The sequence below is a fragment of the Oryctolagus cuniculus genome, chromosome 4 (assembly GCF_051225735.1).
Source record: "Oryctolagus cuniculus isolate XC-2025 breed Fujian yellow rabbit chromosome 4, ASM5122573v1, whole genome shotgun sequence".
NCBI lineage: Eukaryota > Metazoa > Chordata > Mammalia > Lagomorpha > Leporidae > Oryctolagus > Oryctolagus cuniculus.
This window is the reverse complement of record NC_142870.1, coordinates 75,199,534-75,216,026: the sequence shown is the minus strand read 5'-3', so window position 1 is coordinate 75,216,026 and position 16,493 is coordinate 75,199,534. Positions and strand designations below refer to the sequence as shown.

Here is a 16,493-nt window from a genome sequence, read left to right as displayed (position 1 = left end):
GAAGAGGCAACCAACAGAATGGGAAGACCCTGCAGCACATTGGCATAGGCAAAGAGTTCTTAGAGAAGACCCCAGAGACACAAGCAATCAAAGCCAAAATTGACAAATGGAAATGCATCAAATTGAGAAGCTTCTACACTGCAAAAGAAACACTCAGCCAAATAAAGAGGCAACTTCAGAATGGGAGAAATTATTTGCAAACTATGCAACAGATAAAGGATTAATAACCAGAATCTACAAAGAGATCAAGAAACTCCACAACAACAAAACAAACAACCCACTGAAGAGATGGGCCAAGGACATCAATAGACATTTTTCAAAAAGAGGAAATCCAAATGACCAACAGGCACATGAAAAATGTTCAAGATCACTAGCAATCAGGGAAATGCAAATCAAAACCACAATGAGGTTTCACCTCATCCCAGTTAGAATGGCTCACATACAGAAATCTACCAACAACAGATGCTGGCGAGGATGTGGGGAAAAATGGACACTAACCCACTGTTGGTGGGAATGCAACCCAGTAAAGCCACTATGGAAGTCAGTTTGGAGATTCCTCGGAAACCTGAATATAACCCTATCATACAACCCAGCCATCCCACTCCTTGGAATTTACCCAAAGGAAATTAAATTGGCAAATAAAAGAGCTGTTTGCACCTTAATGTTTATTGCAGCTCAATTCACAATAGTTAAGACCTGGAATCAACCTAAATGCCCTTCAACAGTAAACTGGATAAAGAAATTATGGAATATGTACTCTATAGAATACTATACAGCAGTAAAAAACAGTGAAATCCAGTCATTTGCAACAAAATGGAGAAATCTGGAAAACATGATGCTGAGTGAAATAAGCCAGTCCCAAAGGGACAAATATCATATATTCTCCCTGATCGGTGACAACTAACAGAGCACCTAAAAGGAAACCTGTTGAAGTGAAATGGACACTGAGAAACAGTGACTTGATCAGCCCTTGTCCTGTTGATTTACAATGTAATACTTTATCCCTTTTAGTATTTTTTTTGTTCTACTTAATATTCTTGGTTGAACTTTGTAATTAACACACAATTATTCTTAGGTGTTTAAATTTAACTGAAAAGTGATCCCTGTTAAATATAAGAGTGGGAATAAGAGAGGGAGAAGATGTACAGTTTGGCACATGCTCAATCAGACGTGCCCCAAACGGTAGAGTTAGAAACATGCCAGGGGATTCCAACTTGGTGATTTTGATGTGTGATTCTAAGTAATGTTGTTAATACCAGGAGATCCAAATATTGTGTTATTTAAATATTTCTCACTAATGTTTGTTGGGGTTTTCCAGTGTTAGAACATTTGCCATAGGCTTCATTTTCTTGTTAACGCTTTGGAATATCTACACATGAAGTTTGAAATAGATTTAAATGTGAATTGACAAAGGCAGGGTATGTGTTAATGGAAAAACCAGACATGGAACAAGCAGATAAAGTATTTCATCACTGAGCAGAGGAAGTGAGCTCATCTAAAGCAGCATATATCCTAACATGCATCTGGAAGAAGCTTTTTCTCTTAGAGGGACATGCTCTCCCTTCCTCCTGCTCCATCTCCATCTTCAAGTCAAGACATCAGCACAAGAATCAATAAAAAACTTTCTGTATCTGGAAAATTTGTCTTGAAGCAAAGACAAGTCTGTATACTGTTGTAAACTTCTCTTTAAGAGTTATGGAGGATGAAGTTTAAATATTACATTTATTATCTTTAAGTTTTCTTATTTTTCCTTTTCTTAGATTTTACTTAAGGTGCACAATTTTGTGTATTTAATATGTACAGATTTAGGAATTTAATGATACTTCCCTCCCACCCACCCACGCTCCCACCCTTCTTCCCCCTCCATCTCCTATTCCCACTCTTAATTTTTTTAAAAAGATTTCTTTCTTTATCTGAAAGAAAACAGAGAGGCCAGAGGCAGAGAGAAAGAGAGGTCTTCCATCTGCTGGTTCATTCCCCAAATGGCCACAGAAGCTGGAGCTGAGCTATCTGAAGCCAGGAGTCAGGAGCTTCTTACAGGTCTCCTAGCCGTGCAGGAGCCCGAGGACTTGGGCCATCCTCTGCTGCTTTCCCAAGCCATAGCAGAGAGCTGGATCCGAAGTGGAACAGCCAGGACTTGAATTGGCACCCACATGGGATTCTGGCACTGCAGGTGGCGACTTTATCTGCTACGCCACAGCACCGGTCTTCCACTCTTAATTTTTACAAAGATCTATTTTCAGTTTACTTCATACTCATAAGATTAATACTACACTAAGAGCCGGCGCTGTGGCTCACTAGGCTAATCCTCCGCCTTGCGACGCCGGCACACCGGGTTCTAGTCCCGGTCGGGGCGCCGGATTCTGTCCCGGTTGCCCCTCTTTCAGGCCAGCTCTCTGCTGTGGCCAGGGAGTGCAGTGGAGGATGGCCCAAGTGCTTGGGCCCTGCACCCCATGGGAGACCAGGAGAAGCACGTGGCTCCTGCCATTGGATCAGCGCGGTGCGCCGGCTGCAGCGTGCAGGCCGCAGCAGCCATTGGAGGGTGAACCAACGGCAAAAGGAAGACCTTTCTCTCTGTCTCTCTCTCTCACTGTCCACTCTGCCTGTCCAAAAATAAAAAATAAAAAAAAAAGAATACCCTAAAAAAATACTACACTAAGTAAAAAGTTCAACAGAGTATGAAAGAAAAAACACTTTGTGTTATTGTGTTAATGTTTCTTGTTTTCAACTTTTAAGTCATGAACTGTCTATTTCAAGTTGAGATCATTTTTATGTTATTAAAATACATAATTTTGTCACAGTATGTTTGCCCAAATGATGAGAAACCATGCATTTATTATTATGTCATTTTCAACAGAGTGCTTCTAAGACTTTAGTATAAGAAATGATACACTGTTTATTATGGGCATTTGTTATTTAAAGTATATAAATCAGATAAAATACAGAATAATTAATGATTTAGGAATTATTTCTGTCATCTCCAAATCATGAAGATTAATATCTTTTGGGAATATGGAGACTGTAGACATTTTTGACTCATTATTTTCATTATTCAGGAAAAAAAAATGTAAACTTCTCAAGAAATGCCAGGAAGGAATTCCCTCCTGGAAACATTTTTGGCACTGTACTGAGCTCATTACATGCACTATCTCATTTAGTCCTCACCGAGACCTGTGATGTGCAGGCTGTTTGGTAGCTGCAGATTACAGGTGAGGAAACCAAAACAAAGAGGGAGAACAGGTCGCATCCACAGGACCACGTAACTAGCAGCAAGGACAGCAGATTGAAACCCAGGCTGCGTGACTCCACAGCACATGCTCTCAGGGGACCCCAAGCACTGGGCTGACGCAGGTGGGGTTTTGGAGTTAAGGAGAATGGATGAAGTAGAATATACACTCGGATCTGTTCCTGTCTAACAGGGACATGCGAGGGCAAGTGCAGTTGGTGTGGTATAAAGTGTTGGCTGTGAGCTGAAACTGACTGGGTTTTGCAGTCCTTCGAGCTCTCCAAATTTTGTAGTTCCACACAACAGAGCTTCCCTGGTTCTTTAAAAGAATGAAGATCAAAAGAACATTTATTTGCTAACTTCATTTCAGCAAATTACTTCTGTGCCAGAACAGGCCAAGCAAACTGACAGATTGAGGAATGAGCCCTACCAGTGTGCTTTGTGGCTGCAAACAGCCTGGTGTTTGCTGAAGATTGCTCCCATCTCTGCTTTGCCTTGTTTGTTTCTGGTTAATCCTCTGTTATCAATGCATCTGTCTTGTTCCCTGATTGCATTCTGAGTTAGCTCTGCTATGGTATGGCAACTTCATTTGTTAAGACTTTCTTACTGCAACTGCTAACGGTGTCTGAGTCTACAGGGACAAAGCAAAGAGCAGCAACCTCACCTATATTTATTTTTTAAATACCTTGCTAAAACAATAATCTTTAAGAGTTTCCCTCTTTTTTACATGCCAGCATGGTGCTTAGAGCAGCTATTTAAAATTTCCCAAATTGTCTCTAAGGAAATATCAACAAAAGTACTGATTTGATGTGAGCTGATCAAATTCCTAGAATTTCAGGGGTTGGGGGAAAGAAATCAAAGAAACAGCAGCAGCACAGTGTGTGGAAGTGTGGGGTTAGTTGCTTTACTTGCATGATAAAAGTTTGGCATGTGTTGAAGAGGGAGTTAGGCAGATGGCTTAGTTTATAATACTAACAGCAGTGGAATGTTAACATGGTTAGGAAATAGCTTTTAGATGCACCCTTTAGAATAAGCGTTGTTTTAAATGCCTTGCTGAAAAACAAGTGTATGTTTGGTGATTATGAGCTTTGAGCTTGGAAAGACCTGACTTTCTAGATTGCTACTACTTGTGTGCTATGTGATCTTGGATGAATTATGTAGATTCTCTGAGATTTCTCATCTTTAATAAGTAAGGAATGCAGGGCCTGTGCAGCAGGTTAAGCAGCTGCTTGCAACACCTGCATGGCATATGAATGCCAGTTCAAGCCTGGCTTCTCTGCATCCCATCCAGCTAGCTGTTAATACACCTGGCAAAGTTCTTGGCCCCTGCCACCCATTTGGGAGACCTACATGGAGTTCTGGGCTCCTGGCTTTTTCCTGGCGTGGCCCTGGCTGTTGTGGCTGTTTGGGGAGTGAGCCAGCAGATGGAAGATCTCTCTCTCTCTCTCTCTCTCTCTCTCTCTCTCTGCTACTCTGCCTGTCAAATATAAATGAATCTTTAAGAAAATAAGGAATGTAGAACTTAAGCTTTTTATAAAATGAAATGAGTGATATATATAAAGATCTTAATACAGTATATGTGGTACATAGTAAACACTAAAGAGAAGGTGGTCCATTTATTTATGGATGGATCACCTTTATTTCTTGAGCACCTTTCTGTGTGGTGGTTAATTTCTGTGCTTCATGATGTGATGATACAACAAATGCATTCCCTTACCTTAATGAGACAAGTAGGGATACAATTAGAGTAAATGAGAATAAGTGTCAGCCACAGAGCATGCAGGGTGCTAGTGGAGCACATGGTGGCGACAGCTAATGAGAGCCTGGCAGATCTGATAGTTCGTGGGCAAAGAGAAAGCAGCTGCCCCCAGACTTGCCCAAGCATCTGAGTGAATTCACTGACCTGCTTCCACTGAACACATATTGAGAACCGTGACTTTTTTTTTTAAGAAAAGAAATAATACACAAGTGCTAAACTTGTAATCACAAAGTTTATTGAGTTTTGTGTGTATAATACAATCCAAGTGTCCATAATTATCAAGCACAATACTCTGAATAAGCTATCCATATAATATAGTTTAACCCTTTAAATGTGTTCTCTAAAAAATACAAAAGCAAAAAATAAAATCTGTCCTTATTGAATTTATTGAAATTAATTCAAATTAATTGAAGTATCTTATTAATGCTATGATACTACATTTGAAGGCAGAGAGATAACCCTGGGGATTCTTGACGCTTGCATCTCTTTCCCTGAATTCTTTCAGAATACACTGGGCCCATTGTCTTCTCCTCCCCCGTAGTTGATTTGATTTCCCAGGGTCTCATAATGTGTCCCTCCTCTGTGTGCCCCTCGCCACACTGTATTTTCTGTCCCTGGCTGGCACTTATCTCATTTGTTATAATTGCTTGCCTCCTTGTCTCATTAAGATAGGAGACTTCATTGACCTCGTGTTACCATTCTCAGAAAGTACCTACCACAAAAGAAGGCACCTGATGAATATTTATGTAGCAAACGAATGAACTGATAGAGACACACATGCTGTGGTCAAGTATGCTTTTGCTGGACCCTCCTCTCTGCTTTTTTGAACTAGAGGAAAAGATTGCCAGTAGAAACCACTTAACTAAACTTGAGTTCCATGTAAAAACAAGTCAACCCAGGGTGCATATAGCCTCAAGTGTTGCCCTATGCGTATTTGGACTTTATACTAGATTTGCTTTTAATGTTTTTGCTTATGCCATTAGGAGGCTTTTCCCCTTCTAAATTTGCAGCCATCTTGAATGGTTGAGATGACTTGGATGTATTATCCTTCCTGTCTGAGGGGGTAGTGAAACCTAGAACTCAGAGCTAAGGCAGTCCTCCATCCAGCTCCAGTTTCTAATGTCCATCTGCATAATCTTATTATCCATCTAAAGCTTCAGTCTGCTTATCTATTCAATGGGATTAATAGTAAAAATACCCCTTAGGGTTGTTGTAAAGATTGAGATAATACATATAACAGCTTACCCAATGCTTGGCATGTAGTAATAACTATTAACTTTAATTTTTATTGTTAGTGTAAGTCATCTGCATGTACAGGAATAAAATAAACTATGCTAATGTTGACAGTCAGATGTGTACTGTCAAAACATTTCTTCATAATACCAATGTTACGGCCTTGGAAATGCAGTGCTCAGACTTACTGATGTTGGAATCCTAATTGATGGATAGCCTTGCCTGCTTCCTGTCTGGATCCACTTCTTCACACCAAGGCCAAGCTTCTCCTGAGCAGTTCCTGGCCAGTGTTGGAGCCCAGTAAGGCAGCTAATGCATGCCTGTTCCTGCAAAGCCTGAGATTCCTTTAATAGGTGCCTTCAGCTCCCAGACTCCCACCTGCCCATGGGAACTTCCATGAAACTGCAAAGTCTGACTGTTCCTGCACAGTCTTCTTTTCTCCTCTCTTCACTGCACGATCTTAGACCTACATCCAAATCTGAGGTTCTCCCCACTCTGGCCTGCTCCTCTCTTTTTCCTTTCCTGGCATTTCCTGCAGTTAGTGTGCTCCTTGGAGATTATGAGCTGACAGAAACCATTGTAACCATTGCTGGAAGGGACTCTCAGTCTATACTGTAAAGCACAAAGCTGTGTTGTCTCCATTAAGTGAATATTGATCATCAAATCTCTAAAATAACATTGGCCACCCTTTCCTCATAGAAAAGTACTAAAATTTAGGTCTTAGCATGCCAGTATGCAGATTAAGTTTTAAGGTTGCCGTTATTTAGGACAGTCCCTTACAGTTCCAAGTCTTTAAACTGATACAGTGATTTGAGTCCTTAACATTCTTGAACACCAAATCCCCCCCTCTTCAGTAAACACAACGAAACCAAACATTGATAGCTCTCTGGAATTTAACTACCACCAAATCCTCCTTTGATTATTATTTTCATGACAGACCAGGTCCAGGGGACAGTCACCATCCGGAACATCAGTGCTGTGTCTTCAGGTTTGTACCAGTGTGTAGCTTCTAATGCCATTGGAACAAGCACCTGTCTTTTGGATCTCCAAGTTATTTCACGTAAGTATGTGAAATTCTGAAGTTAACTCCAAGGCTGAATCTCTAAGATCTTTGCTAAGCCAGGAAGTGAAAGATTGTGCTTACATGTTTTGAGGTTTTCTGAAGAGTAGATGGAAATTTTTCTGGTTTTAATCATTTTAAAATATTTTATAAACATCTTAATATACTTTTTACTCTCATAAATATCATGATTATGAAAAAGTACCTTCCTCTTCCAAATAACGAGACTCAAACCAGTTTTTGTATCATTGTGCTATAAATGTCAAACATATGTAATGATCTTATGGCCAAAGTGAGACTTTCTTGTGTTTTTCACTAATCCCTTATTATTAATCCCTCAGTTGTTGGGTGTCTAAGCTATTAGCAGGCATTGTAGAAAAATTTCTGTTTAGTTCATCATTTCTGGGTTATTTGAATTGTAGTTGCAAAACAGAGTGTTGTGGCTGTGATAAAGTAATGAGGTAGCCAGCTGATGGCTGGGTTTCATTTGTGGCAGATCAGCCAGGGTAGATTTGTACACTCTGTTTTCTGCTCTCCTCTGGTTGTTACTCTGATCTTAAAGATGTGAACTGCTTAATAATTTGTTCATTCCAGAGGTGTTGAGAACCTACTATGTGTTAGTCCTAGCCAGTGTGGAATATAGAAGGTTAATTGAGTTTTAATTTTGTATGTATGTAGTACTTTGGGCATGTTTAAAAAATTTAAGCATATTATTTAGTAAACCTGTGTGCTTCTAAGTTGTGCAGGTTTATGCTATTTCACTCCTTTTGTGTGTGTCTCCTTTTTTAAAAAAACACCTTAAATATATTTTGCAGCCCAACCCAGGAGCATTGGACTAATAGCAGGAGCCATTGGCACTGGTGCAGTTATTGTCATTTTTTGCATTGGACTAATTTTAGGGGCATTCTTTTACTGGAGAAGAAAAAATAAAGAGGAGGAAGAAGAAATTCCTAATGAAATAAGGTTTGTCCTGCATGGCCAATATATATTTCTCTTTATTTATGAAGTTAACATTTCTTTATTGCTCTTATAACTCTGATGGTCAAGGTAATTAAAGTGGCCAAACAGTACTGTGTCTGGTATATGCTTTTCTTCATGGTCCTGCCTGGCTTTATTAACTGGGTTATTAACAAGAGGACACAACCAGCAAGAGAGAAATGAATTCCCCTGCTCCTCCATGTATCTCCAGAGTCAGTGGGGTGAATTCTGGGTTGCCAGAATAAAGAAGTTAGTTTAAAACACGTGTTAACATGGGCATTTATAACAGAGGAGAGTGTACAGCACTGGCTCTGTCTCAAATTTGGTCTGCTCATCTTTGTTGAAAATGCTATTACGGCCAGCACCGAGGCTCAATAGGCTAATCCTCCGCCTGCGGCGCCAGCACACCAGGTTCTAGTCCCGGTTAGGGCACCGGATTCCATCATGGTTGCTCCTCTTCCAGTCCAGCTTTCTTCTGTGGCCCTGGAGGGCAGTGGAGGATGGCCCAAGTGCTTGGCCCCGCACCTGCATGGAAGACCAGGAGAAGCACCTGGCTCTTGGCTTCGGATCAGCGCAGCGCGCCGGCCACAACGGCCATTAGGGGGTGAACCAAGGGAAAAAGGAAGACCTTTCTCTCTGTCTCTCTCTCTCACTGTCCACTCTGCCTGTCAAAAAAAATTTTTTTTTTAAATTAAAAAAAAAGAAAATGCTGTTACTCCTCCAGTCGTCTTTGTTTGACATACCCAGCCTCCAGGATCTGCCCCTCACCTGCTTGCTGCATGCTGCTTGCCACGTACTCTCTCACCACTGCTCTGCTCACTCTGTGTTCCTGTCTGTTCTGCATTCTCTCGTGCCTCAGGACCTTTGCTGATGCCTCGGTACTCTTCCTGGACCAAAGGTCTTCCCCTCTCATCTGTTCATTCACCGAGTCCCCGGATCTAATTCAACACGAGTCCAGACATCACCTCCACACATAAGTTGCATTTAGCTCCTTGCCTGACCTTTCCAGCTTGCCAAATGTTCTTGTATTGATTGGCGGCCCCATTTGAGTGTAGGCTTCTTAGGTGTAGAACCTGTGTCTTTTTGCCTGAAACATCAGGTCAGTTGTACTCAAAAATGTTAAATAAACCCATTAGCTTCTTAAATCAGTGACTTCTGTGGGACTCTTGTATTCTTTAGTGTGGATTGAGCTGTGTGTAGGTATAGTGTTTCCCAGCGTAAGATCACTGGGGAAAAGCTCTCATCGGCATACCACATGATTTCTCTCTGCACACCCAGAGCTTGATTTCCTAGCTATTTTATGGCAACTGACCCAGTGGATTTCTTTATGGACTATTTTCCTATTTGCAGTAAAAATCAAGCTTATACTTATTATTTATAAAAATATCAACATTTATATGTTTATGAGTAAATATTTGTGCTATAAGGAAGAAGGCATTCTTTAAGAGATTTGCTGTTTCTTTTTCTACTCTTTGTTTGTTTGAGATTTTTCTTTCCTTTTCTACTCTTGATATGAGGGGGGAAGATTTTCTTGACCATTGTCTCAAAGGGAATGGGTGCCCAACTGAGACCATCTGGCATCGCTGTGTTTGCTTTTGTGAGAGCAAATGTGATAGTCTCCTGAGGCTGGTGCCTCCCACATAGTCATCTTAGCATGCCTTGGTAGAAGGTAGGCTAAACCTCGGGCACATGCTAATGACTATTTGGTTTTCTTCCTTCCAGAGAAGATGATCTTCCACCTAAGTGTTCGTCTTCTGCCAAAGCATTTCATGCCGAGATGTCGTCCTCGGAGAACAACACGTTGACCTCTTCCAATACCTACAGCAGCCGCTACTGGGGCAACAACCCCAAAGTTCACAGGAACACGGAGTCCTTCAACCACTTCGGTGACTTGCGCCAGTCTTTCTCCCTCCACTCAGGCAATGCCAACATCCCATCCATCTATACTAATGGGAACCATTTGGTTCCAGGTCAGCCTAAGACTTTGGTAGTGACAGCCAACAGAGGGTCATCCCCGCAGGTCATGTCCAGGAACAATGGCTCAGTCAACAGGAAGCCTCGGCCTCCACACACACACTCCTACACCGTCAGCAAAGCTACCCTGGAGCGAATTGGTGCAGTACCTGTCATGGTGCCTGCCCAGAGTCGAGCTGGATCCCTGGTATAGGACATGAGGGGAATGTTGGGTTTCGACAAGAATACATGGAGTTTCCCCTACTTGGGGGAGGGGGTGGTTAGGACGGGCAGGTGCTGGGAGAGCAGCTCTCCTCATCATATTAGTGAAAAGCACCAAGAAGAAGGTGGTGGTGTTACCTGGCTACAATGATGTGTAAAATGGATTGGAAGGCGCCATCATGAAAACGTGTTTCCCCACCACAGATACGTTGTGACTCTGTTCAGTAAGCTACATCTCAAAGATGTGCCATGCTAAGGAAAAAGACGTAAGAGCAGAACAGCACTTAAAATGCAAACTGCAGTCCAGCTGGACTTGGTTTGTAATTCATGCCTAACTTAATATTTTTGAGGAGACTAAAGTGCCAGATGGAATTTAAATGAGATTATTTGACAGGTTAAAGATAGGTGTCTTTAGAGGAGTAACAAGCAGAACACGAGTATCGTGTGTTCTGCTTCTCCCTGTGCGCTCTTTGAGTAGAGGGCTTGATGACAGACATGGTTAATTTTGATCCCTAAAGGTCTGACTCTTTTATCATAGAATCAAAACTACACAAACAACATTCAGTAAGAAATGGGAGGAAGCAAAGGAAATGTCTTTGGAAAGCCCCTGCATATTTATTTATTTATCTATCTCTACCAGAACCATGACTGTCATATTCGAAATATTGCTGTATTGACAGATTCTTGCTTGTCTGTTATTCTAGGATCTGTTACAGGTCCATGGCAATTACTGTTCATTTTCTCCTGGAAAAATGTTTTTTAAAGAAAACTATTGGTTGGTTGGGGTTTTTTTTGTTGTTGTTGTTGTTGTTGTTTTTAACAAAAATACTTGATAGACCTTGGGCCAGGAAAGAAAAAAAAAAAAAACAACTTTGTTTAGCACCTTCTTCAGTGATTGTATTTAGTGAGCCCAGGAGGCTGTGAGTTACAAGGTGCTAGATTGTGTGCACAGCACTGTCCCAGGGCTTTTGGCCTTTCTGGGCAGGCTCTCCATGCAAGGCAGCCCAGGGCTCCCTCGCAGTCACACTAGGTCATTCTTAATGAGGGCAGTACCTGATGCCTTTTGTACTGTGGTAGATAACTAGCTCCTAGTTGGATAAACAAGTTACTAGACTGCCAAAAGGAGTACAGACTTCTTTTGTTTGTTTGTTTTTCAAAATAATCCTTTTTGCAAAAAGAGATAGGATTGAGACAGAAGGGATATCCTCAGATGTATTCCTGGGAGGGTCTGCCCTGTATCTGTGAGAGCTCAGGGTTGCAGTTTTGGCCAAATCCGTTTTACAACACTGTAGAGACTCCTTGTGTGATGCATTACATAGCCTCGCTGACTTTGCAGTTCCCCAGAGGAGTTTACCCACTTCGGACTCTGTTTCGTGCCCTGGTAGATCTGGCTGTCCTTACATTGGTAACTATCTTGCCTTAATCACACTTTGAGCTACATACAAATAATTTCTTGCCAGATTCTCTTCCGAAATCATTTAGGATGCTGACCCTCTAATTCAGTAAGAGCATCTTGTCTCCACCTGCTGTGTCCCCTCACTCCTTCACCCACTGTGCTGATCGCCCTCCTTTCCTGCAAGCATCGTTCCCAGGAAGTGGCCTCCTGACTTTCGTCCAGTTGTTTGAAGGGAGCGGAGACCAACAGCTGCCACACAAACAATTTGTCCAAGAGAACCGTGCTCAGAACCTAACCATTGCAGCCATTTTAACACTGATAAAAAGCTGAAGTTACTTTAGCATTACTTATTTTTCCCATTTGATGGTTCTTGACTTTGTAAAAAAATTAAATAAATGAATGTCTATACTTTTATAAAGAGTGAAAATATATGACTTGGAAAAGATGATATTATCAGATGCTGTTTAGAAAACATTTGTCTTGCATTTCTTTATTTCTAATTATCTAAAATTCAATAAAAGTTTATTCATATAAAATAAGTTGTCATTATAATACTAATGAATATGTGATTTTTCTGTCTGGTATATCCTTTAAGTTATATGCATTTTTCCATTGTGTTAAATAAGATTCATAATCATTTGAATAAGCATATATGATATGCTAAAAGTTATTAGCCTTTTTCCTGTTATTGGAAATTTCAGGTTGATTCTAGTTCTCACCCATATGACTACAGACCTAATGACTCTTCACACATCAAGCTATTTTCATATTTCCTATTCTGAAAGCTTAGGAAGACAGGGTCCATGCCTGCTTTTTGCCATTGAGTCCCCATCACCTACCACAGTGTCTGGATGAGCATTAAGTGGATAAATCCTTGGTGATTTCTGAACTGTAATTGCCGTACCCTGAGCATGATTATAGCTCTTGTTGTAGTGCTGTGGGTTGGAGAATTTCCTTTGTTTGAATTTAAACATTTTATTTTGTTTAAAAAAAGTTGAGAAGCAGACAGAGAAAGAGAGTAAGCTCCCATCTGGCGACTTATTCCCCAGAAGCCCACGGTGACCAGGGCTGGGTTGGGGCCAGAGTCAGGAACTGAGACTGCAATCCGGGTCTCTCATGTGGGTGGCAGGAAACCAGCCACTTGAGCCATCACTGCTGCCTCTGAAGGAGGTCTGCACTGGCGGGCAGCTGAGTCAAGTGCTGGAGCCAGGAATGGCACCCAGGCGCTGCAGGGTGTGATGTCAGTGTCTCAGCCACTTGGCTAAATGCCCATACCTCTTTACTTTTAACTTTTTATTTTGAGGTAATTATACATTTATATGCAGTTATAAGAAAGAACCCAAATACCCTTCAGCTGATTTCTATGGTAACACCTTGTATAACTGTTGTACAGTATCACAAGCTGACATGGATACAGTTCCCCAACCTTATTCATGTTTCAGTACTTGTGCACGTACTTGTACACACACATTTAGTTAATACACAGTTTTATCATGTAGATTCACATGACTTCTCCACACTCAAGATGCAGGGTTCTTTGTGCAATTATTTGATGATCACAGAGACTTCCCTCCTCTTTAGGTCCCTAATCCCTGACAGCCACTAATCTTTTGAGGATTTTCTTCTTTTCACTTGGAGGAATTTCCTTAGATCCATTCAGATTGTTGCATGTGTCAATAATTCATTCCCTGGCCGGCGCTGTGGCTCACTAGGCTAATCCTCCACCTGCGGCGCTGGCACTCCGGGTTCTAGTCCCGGTTGGGGCGCCGGTTCTGTCCCGGTTGCTCCTCTTCTAGTCCAGCTCTCTGCTGTGGCCCTGGAGGGCAGTGGAGGATGGCCCAAGTGCTTGGGCCCTGCACCTGCATGGGAGACCAGGAGGAAGCACCTGGCTCCTGGCTTTGGATTGGCGTAGCGTGCTGACCGTAGCAGCCATTTGGTGGGTGAACCAATGGAAGGAAGACCTTTCTCTCTGTCTCTCTCTCTCTCTCACTGTCTTAACTCTGCCTGTCGAAAAAAAAAATTCATTCCTTTTTATTGCTGAGGAGCGTTCCATGGTATGGATGTACCACAGCTTTTTTTTTTTTTTCCTAACTATTTCCTCATAGAAGAGTATGAATGATATTTGATTTGTTTCCAGTTGGGAGCTGTTATGAATAAACTTGCTTTAACCATGTGTTTGTAGGTTTTTGTCTGAACATGAGTTTTAATTTCTCAGGATTAATGTCTGGGAATAGAGTTGTTGGGTTCCATGTGGCAGTTACACATTTAGTTTTGAGAATGGCCATACAATTTTACATTTCTGCCAGCAAAGTTTGAGTGGCCCAGTTTCTTTGTATCCTCAGCTGTATTGAGTACTGTTAGTATTTTTCATTTTATCATTTTGAGAGTTGTATGGTGATATTTCACTGGGTCTTGAATTGGTACTTCCCGAATGACTAATGATGGCAGACATTTACATGTGCTTATTTGTAATCTCTGTAGCTTATTATGTCTTTTCATGTCTTTTGCCCATTTTCTGTATTGTGTGGGCTATTTAAAATTTGTTTTAAGAATTTTAAAATTTTTATGAATATTGTAATACCGACACATGTTTATGGAGTACAGCACAGTATTTTACCTCTATATAGTATAAACTGACCAAATAAGACATTAGAATTTCCTTTTTTCTATGTTTGAAGCATACCAGCTATTCTCTCCCAGTCCTTTTAATTATATAATATGCTATTATGAACTGTAGTCACGCCTCTGTGTTGTGAAGCCTTCTGTCTTTCTATATCCATCTTTCTGTCTACCTGAGTTTTGGTACCCATTATCTACTAATTTTTATGAAAAAAATGTTTTATCTTAAATAGGTGTTGTTTTGTCAGATGCTTTTTCTGCATCTGTTGATATATTCTTTTTCTTTAGCCTGTTAAGCTGGATTATGTTGATTTTCAAATGTTTAGCCAGCCTTACATTACCTACCGTAAACCCTGGCTGGCGTGGTATGTATTTCTCTTTTTTTTTTTTTTTTTTTTTTTTTTTTTGACAGGCAGAGTGGACAGTGAGAGAGAGAGACAGAGAGAAAGGTCTTCCTTTTGCCGTTGGTTCACCCTCCAATGGCCGCCACGGCCAGCGCGCTGCGGCCGGCGCACCGCGCTGATCCGATGGCAGGAGCCAGGAGCCAGGTGCTTTTCCTGGTCTCCCATGGGGTGCAGGGCCCAAGCACCTGGGCCATCCTCCACTGCACTCCCTGGCCACAGCAGAGCGCAGAGGGCTGGCCTGGAAGAGGGGCAACCGGGACAGAATCCGGCGCCCCGACCGGGACTAGAACCCGGTGTGCCGGCGCCGCTAGGCGGAGGATTAGCCTAGTGAGCCGCGGCGCCGGCCCTGTATTTCTCTTTTAAGATTTATTCTTTATTCATTTATTCAAGAGGAAGAGCTACAGAGAGTGACAGAGAGATCCTCATCTGGTGACTCACTCCCCAAATGGCCACAATGGTTAGGGCTGGGCTGGGCCAGGCAGGAGTCAGGAGTCCGGAGCCCAAGTCCTCGGCCATCCTCTGCTTCCTTCCCAGGTGTGTTAGCAGAGCCCTGGATAGGAAGCACAGCAGCGGGGACTCAAACTGGTGCCCACATGGGATGCCGGCACAGTAAGTGGTGGCTTAACTTGCTATGTCACAGTGCTGACCCCAGGGTATATTTTTTTTAAACTGCTGAATTTGATTTGCTATTTTTAAAGAAGATTTCTGTGCATTACTTCATAGAATTCACTAGTGAAATCATGTGGGCCTGGAGATTTCTTTTTTCAAAGTTTAAATTATTCAGTATCTGTAATGGTTATAGGACTTTTCAAGCTAGATACTCCATATTGATTGGATTTCAGTAGTTTGTAGTTTTCAAGGTATTAATCCGTATTTCCTAGGTTGTCAGTTCTATGAGCATGTGGCTATGTGTGATATTTCTTTATTCTAATTGGAGGAGAATCTGTAGTTCATAGACATTATTTTGTTCTTGATGTTGGTGATTCTTTATTTTTTTTATTTTTTGTCTTGCTAGAACTTTGTCAATTTTACTAATTTATCTCAGAGACCATTTCTTTTGTCATTGATTTTCTTTTTCTGTTTTCAGGTTCATTGATTTCTGCCTGGTTTCACCCTTGAAATGGCTTTGGGTTCATGCTTTTCTTATTTTCAGAGTTTGTTGAAGAGGGAACAAAGATTATTGATTGAAAACTCTTCCTCTCTCCTAACATAAGAATTTTAGGGTTATGATTTCTCTCTTTCACTACCACCTGCCTCCCGCATATTTTGACCTATTATAGTTTCATTTCATTCACTTCTCTGCATTTTTTAAATTTTATCTGTCACTTCTTTTGACCCATGGGCTATTTAGAAATGTATTACTTAATTTATAAATTATTGGAGGTTTTCTTAATTGTCTTCCTGTTAATTTTTAGGCAGACAATATTATAGTCAGAAAACATGCTCTGTATTTTAATATTTGCAAAGTTCTTAAGGTTTGTATTAATGTCCTAGGACAAGGTTTCTGTTGCGATGTTTTCCATGTGCTCTTTAATAATTTTTATTCTGGTTGTGGGCATTTGGCCCAGCTTAAGATGCAGGTTAAGATGTCCATTTCCCGTACCATAGTGCCTGGGTTTGATGCCTGCCTCCAGCTCCTGACT

General features: G+C 41.3%; 1 protein-coding gene across 6 annotated transcripts in view; it reads left to right on the top strand.

Annotated features, from left to right (window-relative positions):
* IGSF11 (immunoglobulin superfamily member 11) overlaps positions 1-11,301 on the top strand; it is a 367,364-nt gene extending 356,063 nt beyond the window's left edge. For 5 of the 6 annotated variants that reach the window (XM_089331731.1, XM_089331730.1, XM_070072174.2 and 2 more), the window contains 3 exons: positions 7,156-7,278; positions 8,094-8,241; positions 9,979-11,301. In XM_089331731.1, coding sequence (XP_089187857.1) covers positions 7,156-7,278; positions 8,094-8,241; positions 9,979-10,423 — 716 coding nt within the window. In that variant the 3' untranslated portion in view covers positions 10,424-11,301. The remainder of the gene's footprint in view (positions 1-7,155; positions 7,279-8,093; positions 8,242-9,978) is intronic. The other variant, XM_051819017.3, reaches the window with a different exon arrangement.
* The last annotated feature ends 5,192 nt before the right edge of the window (positions 11,302-16,493 follow it).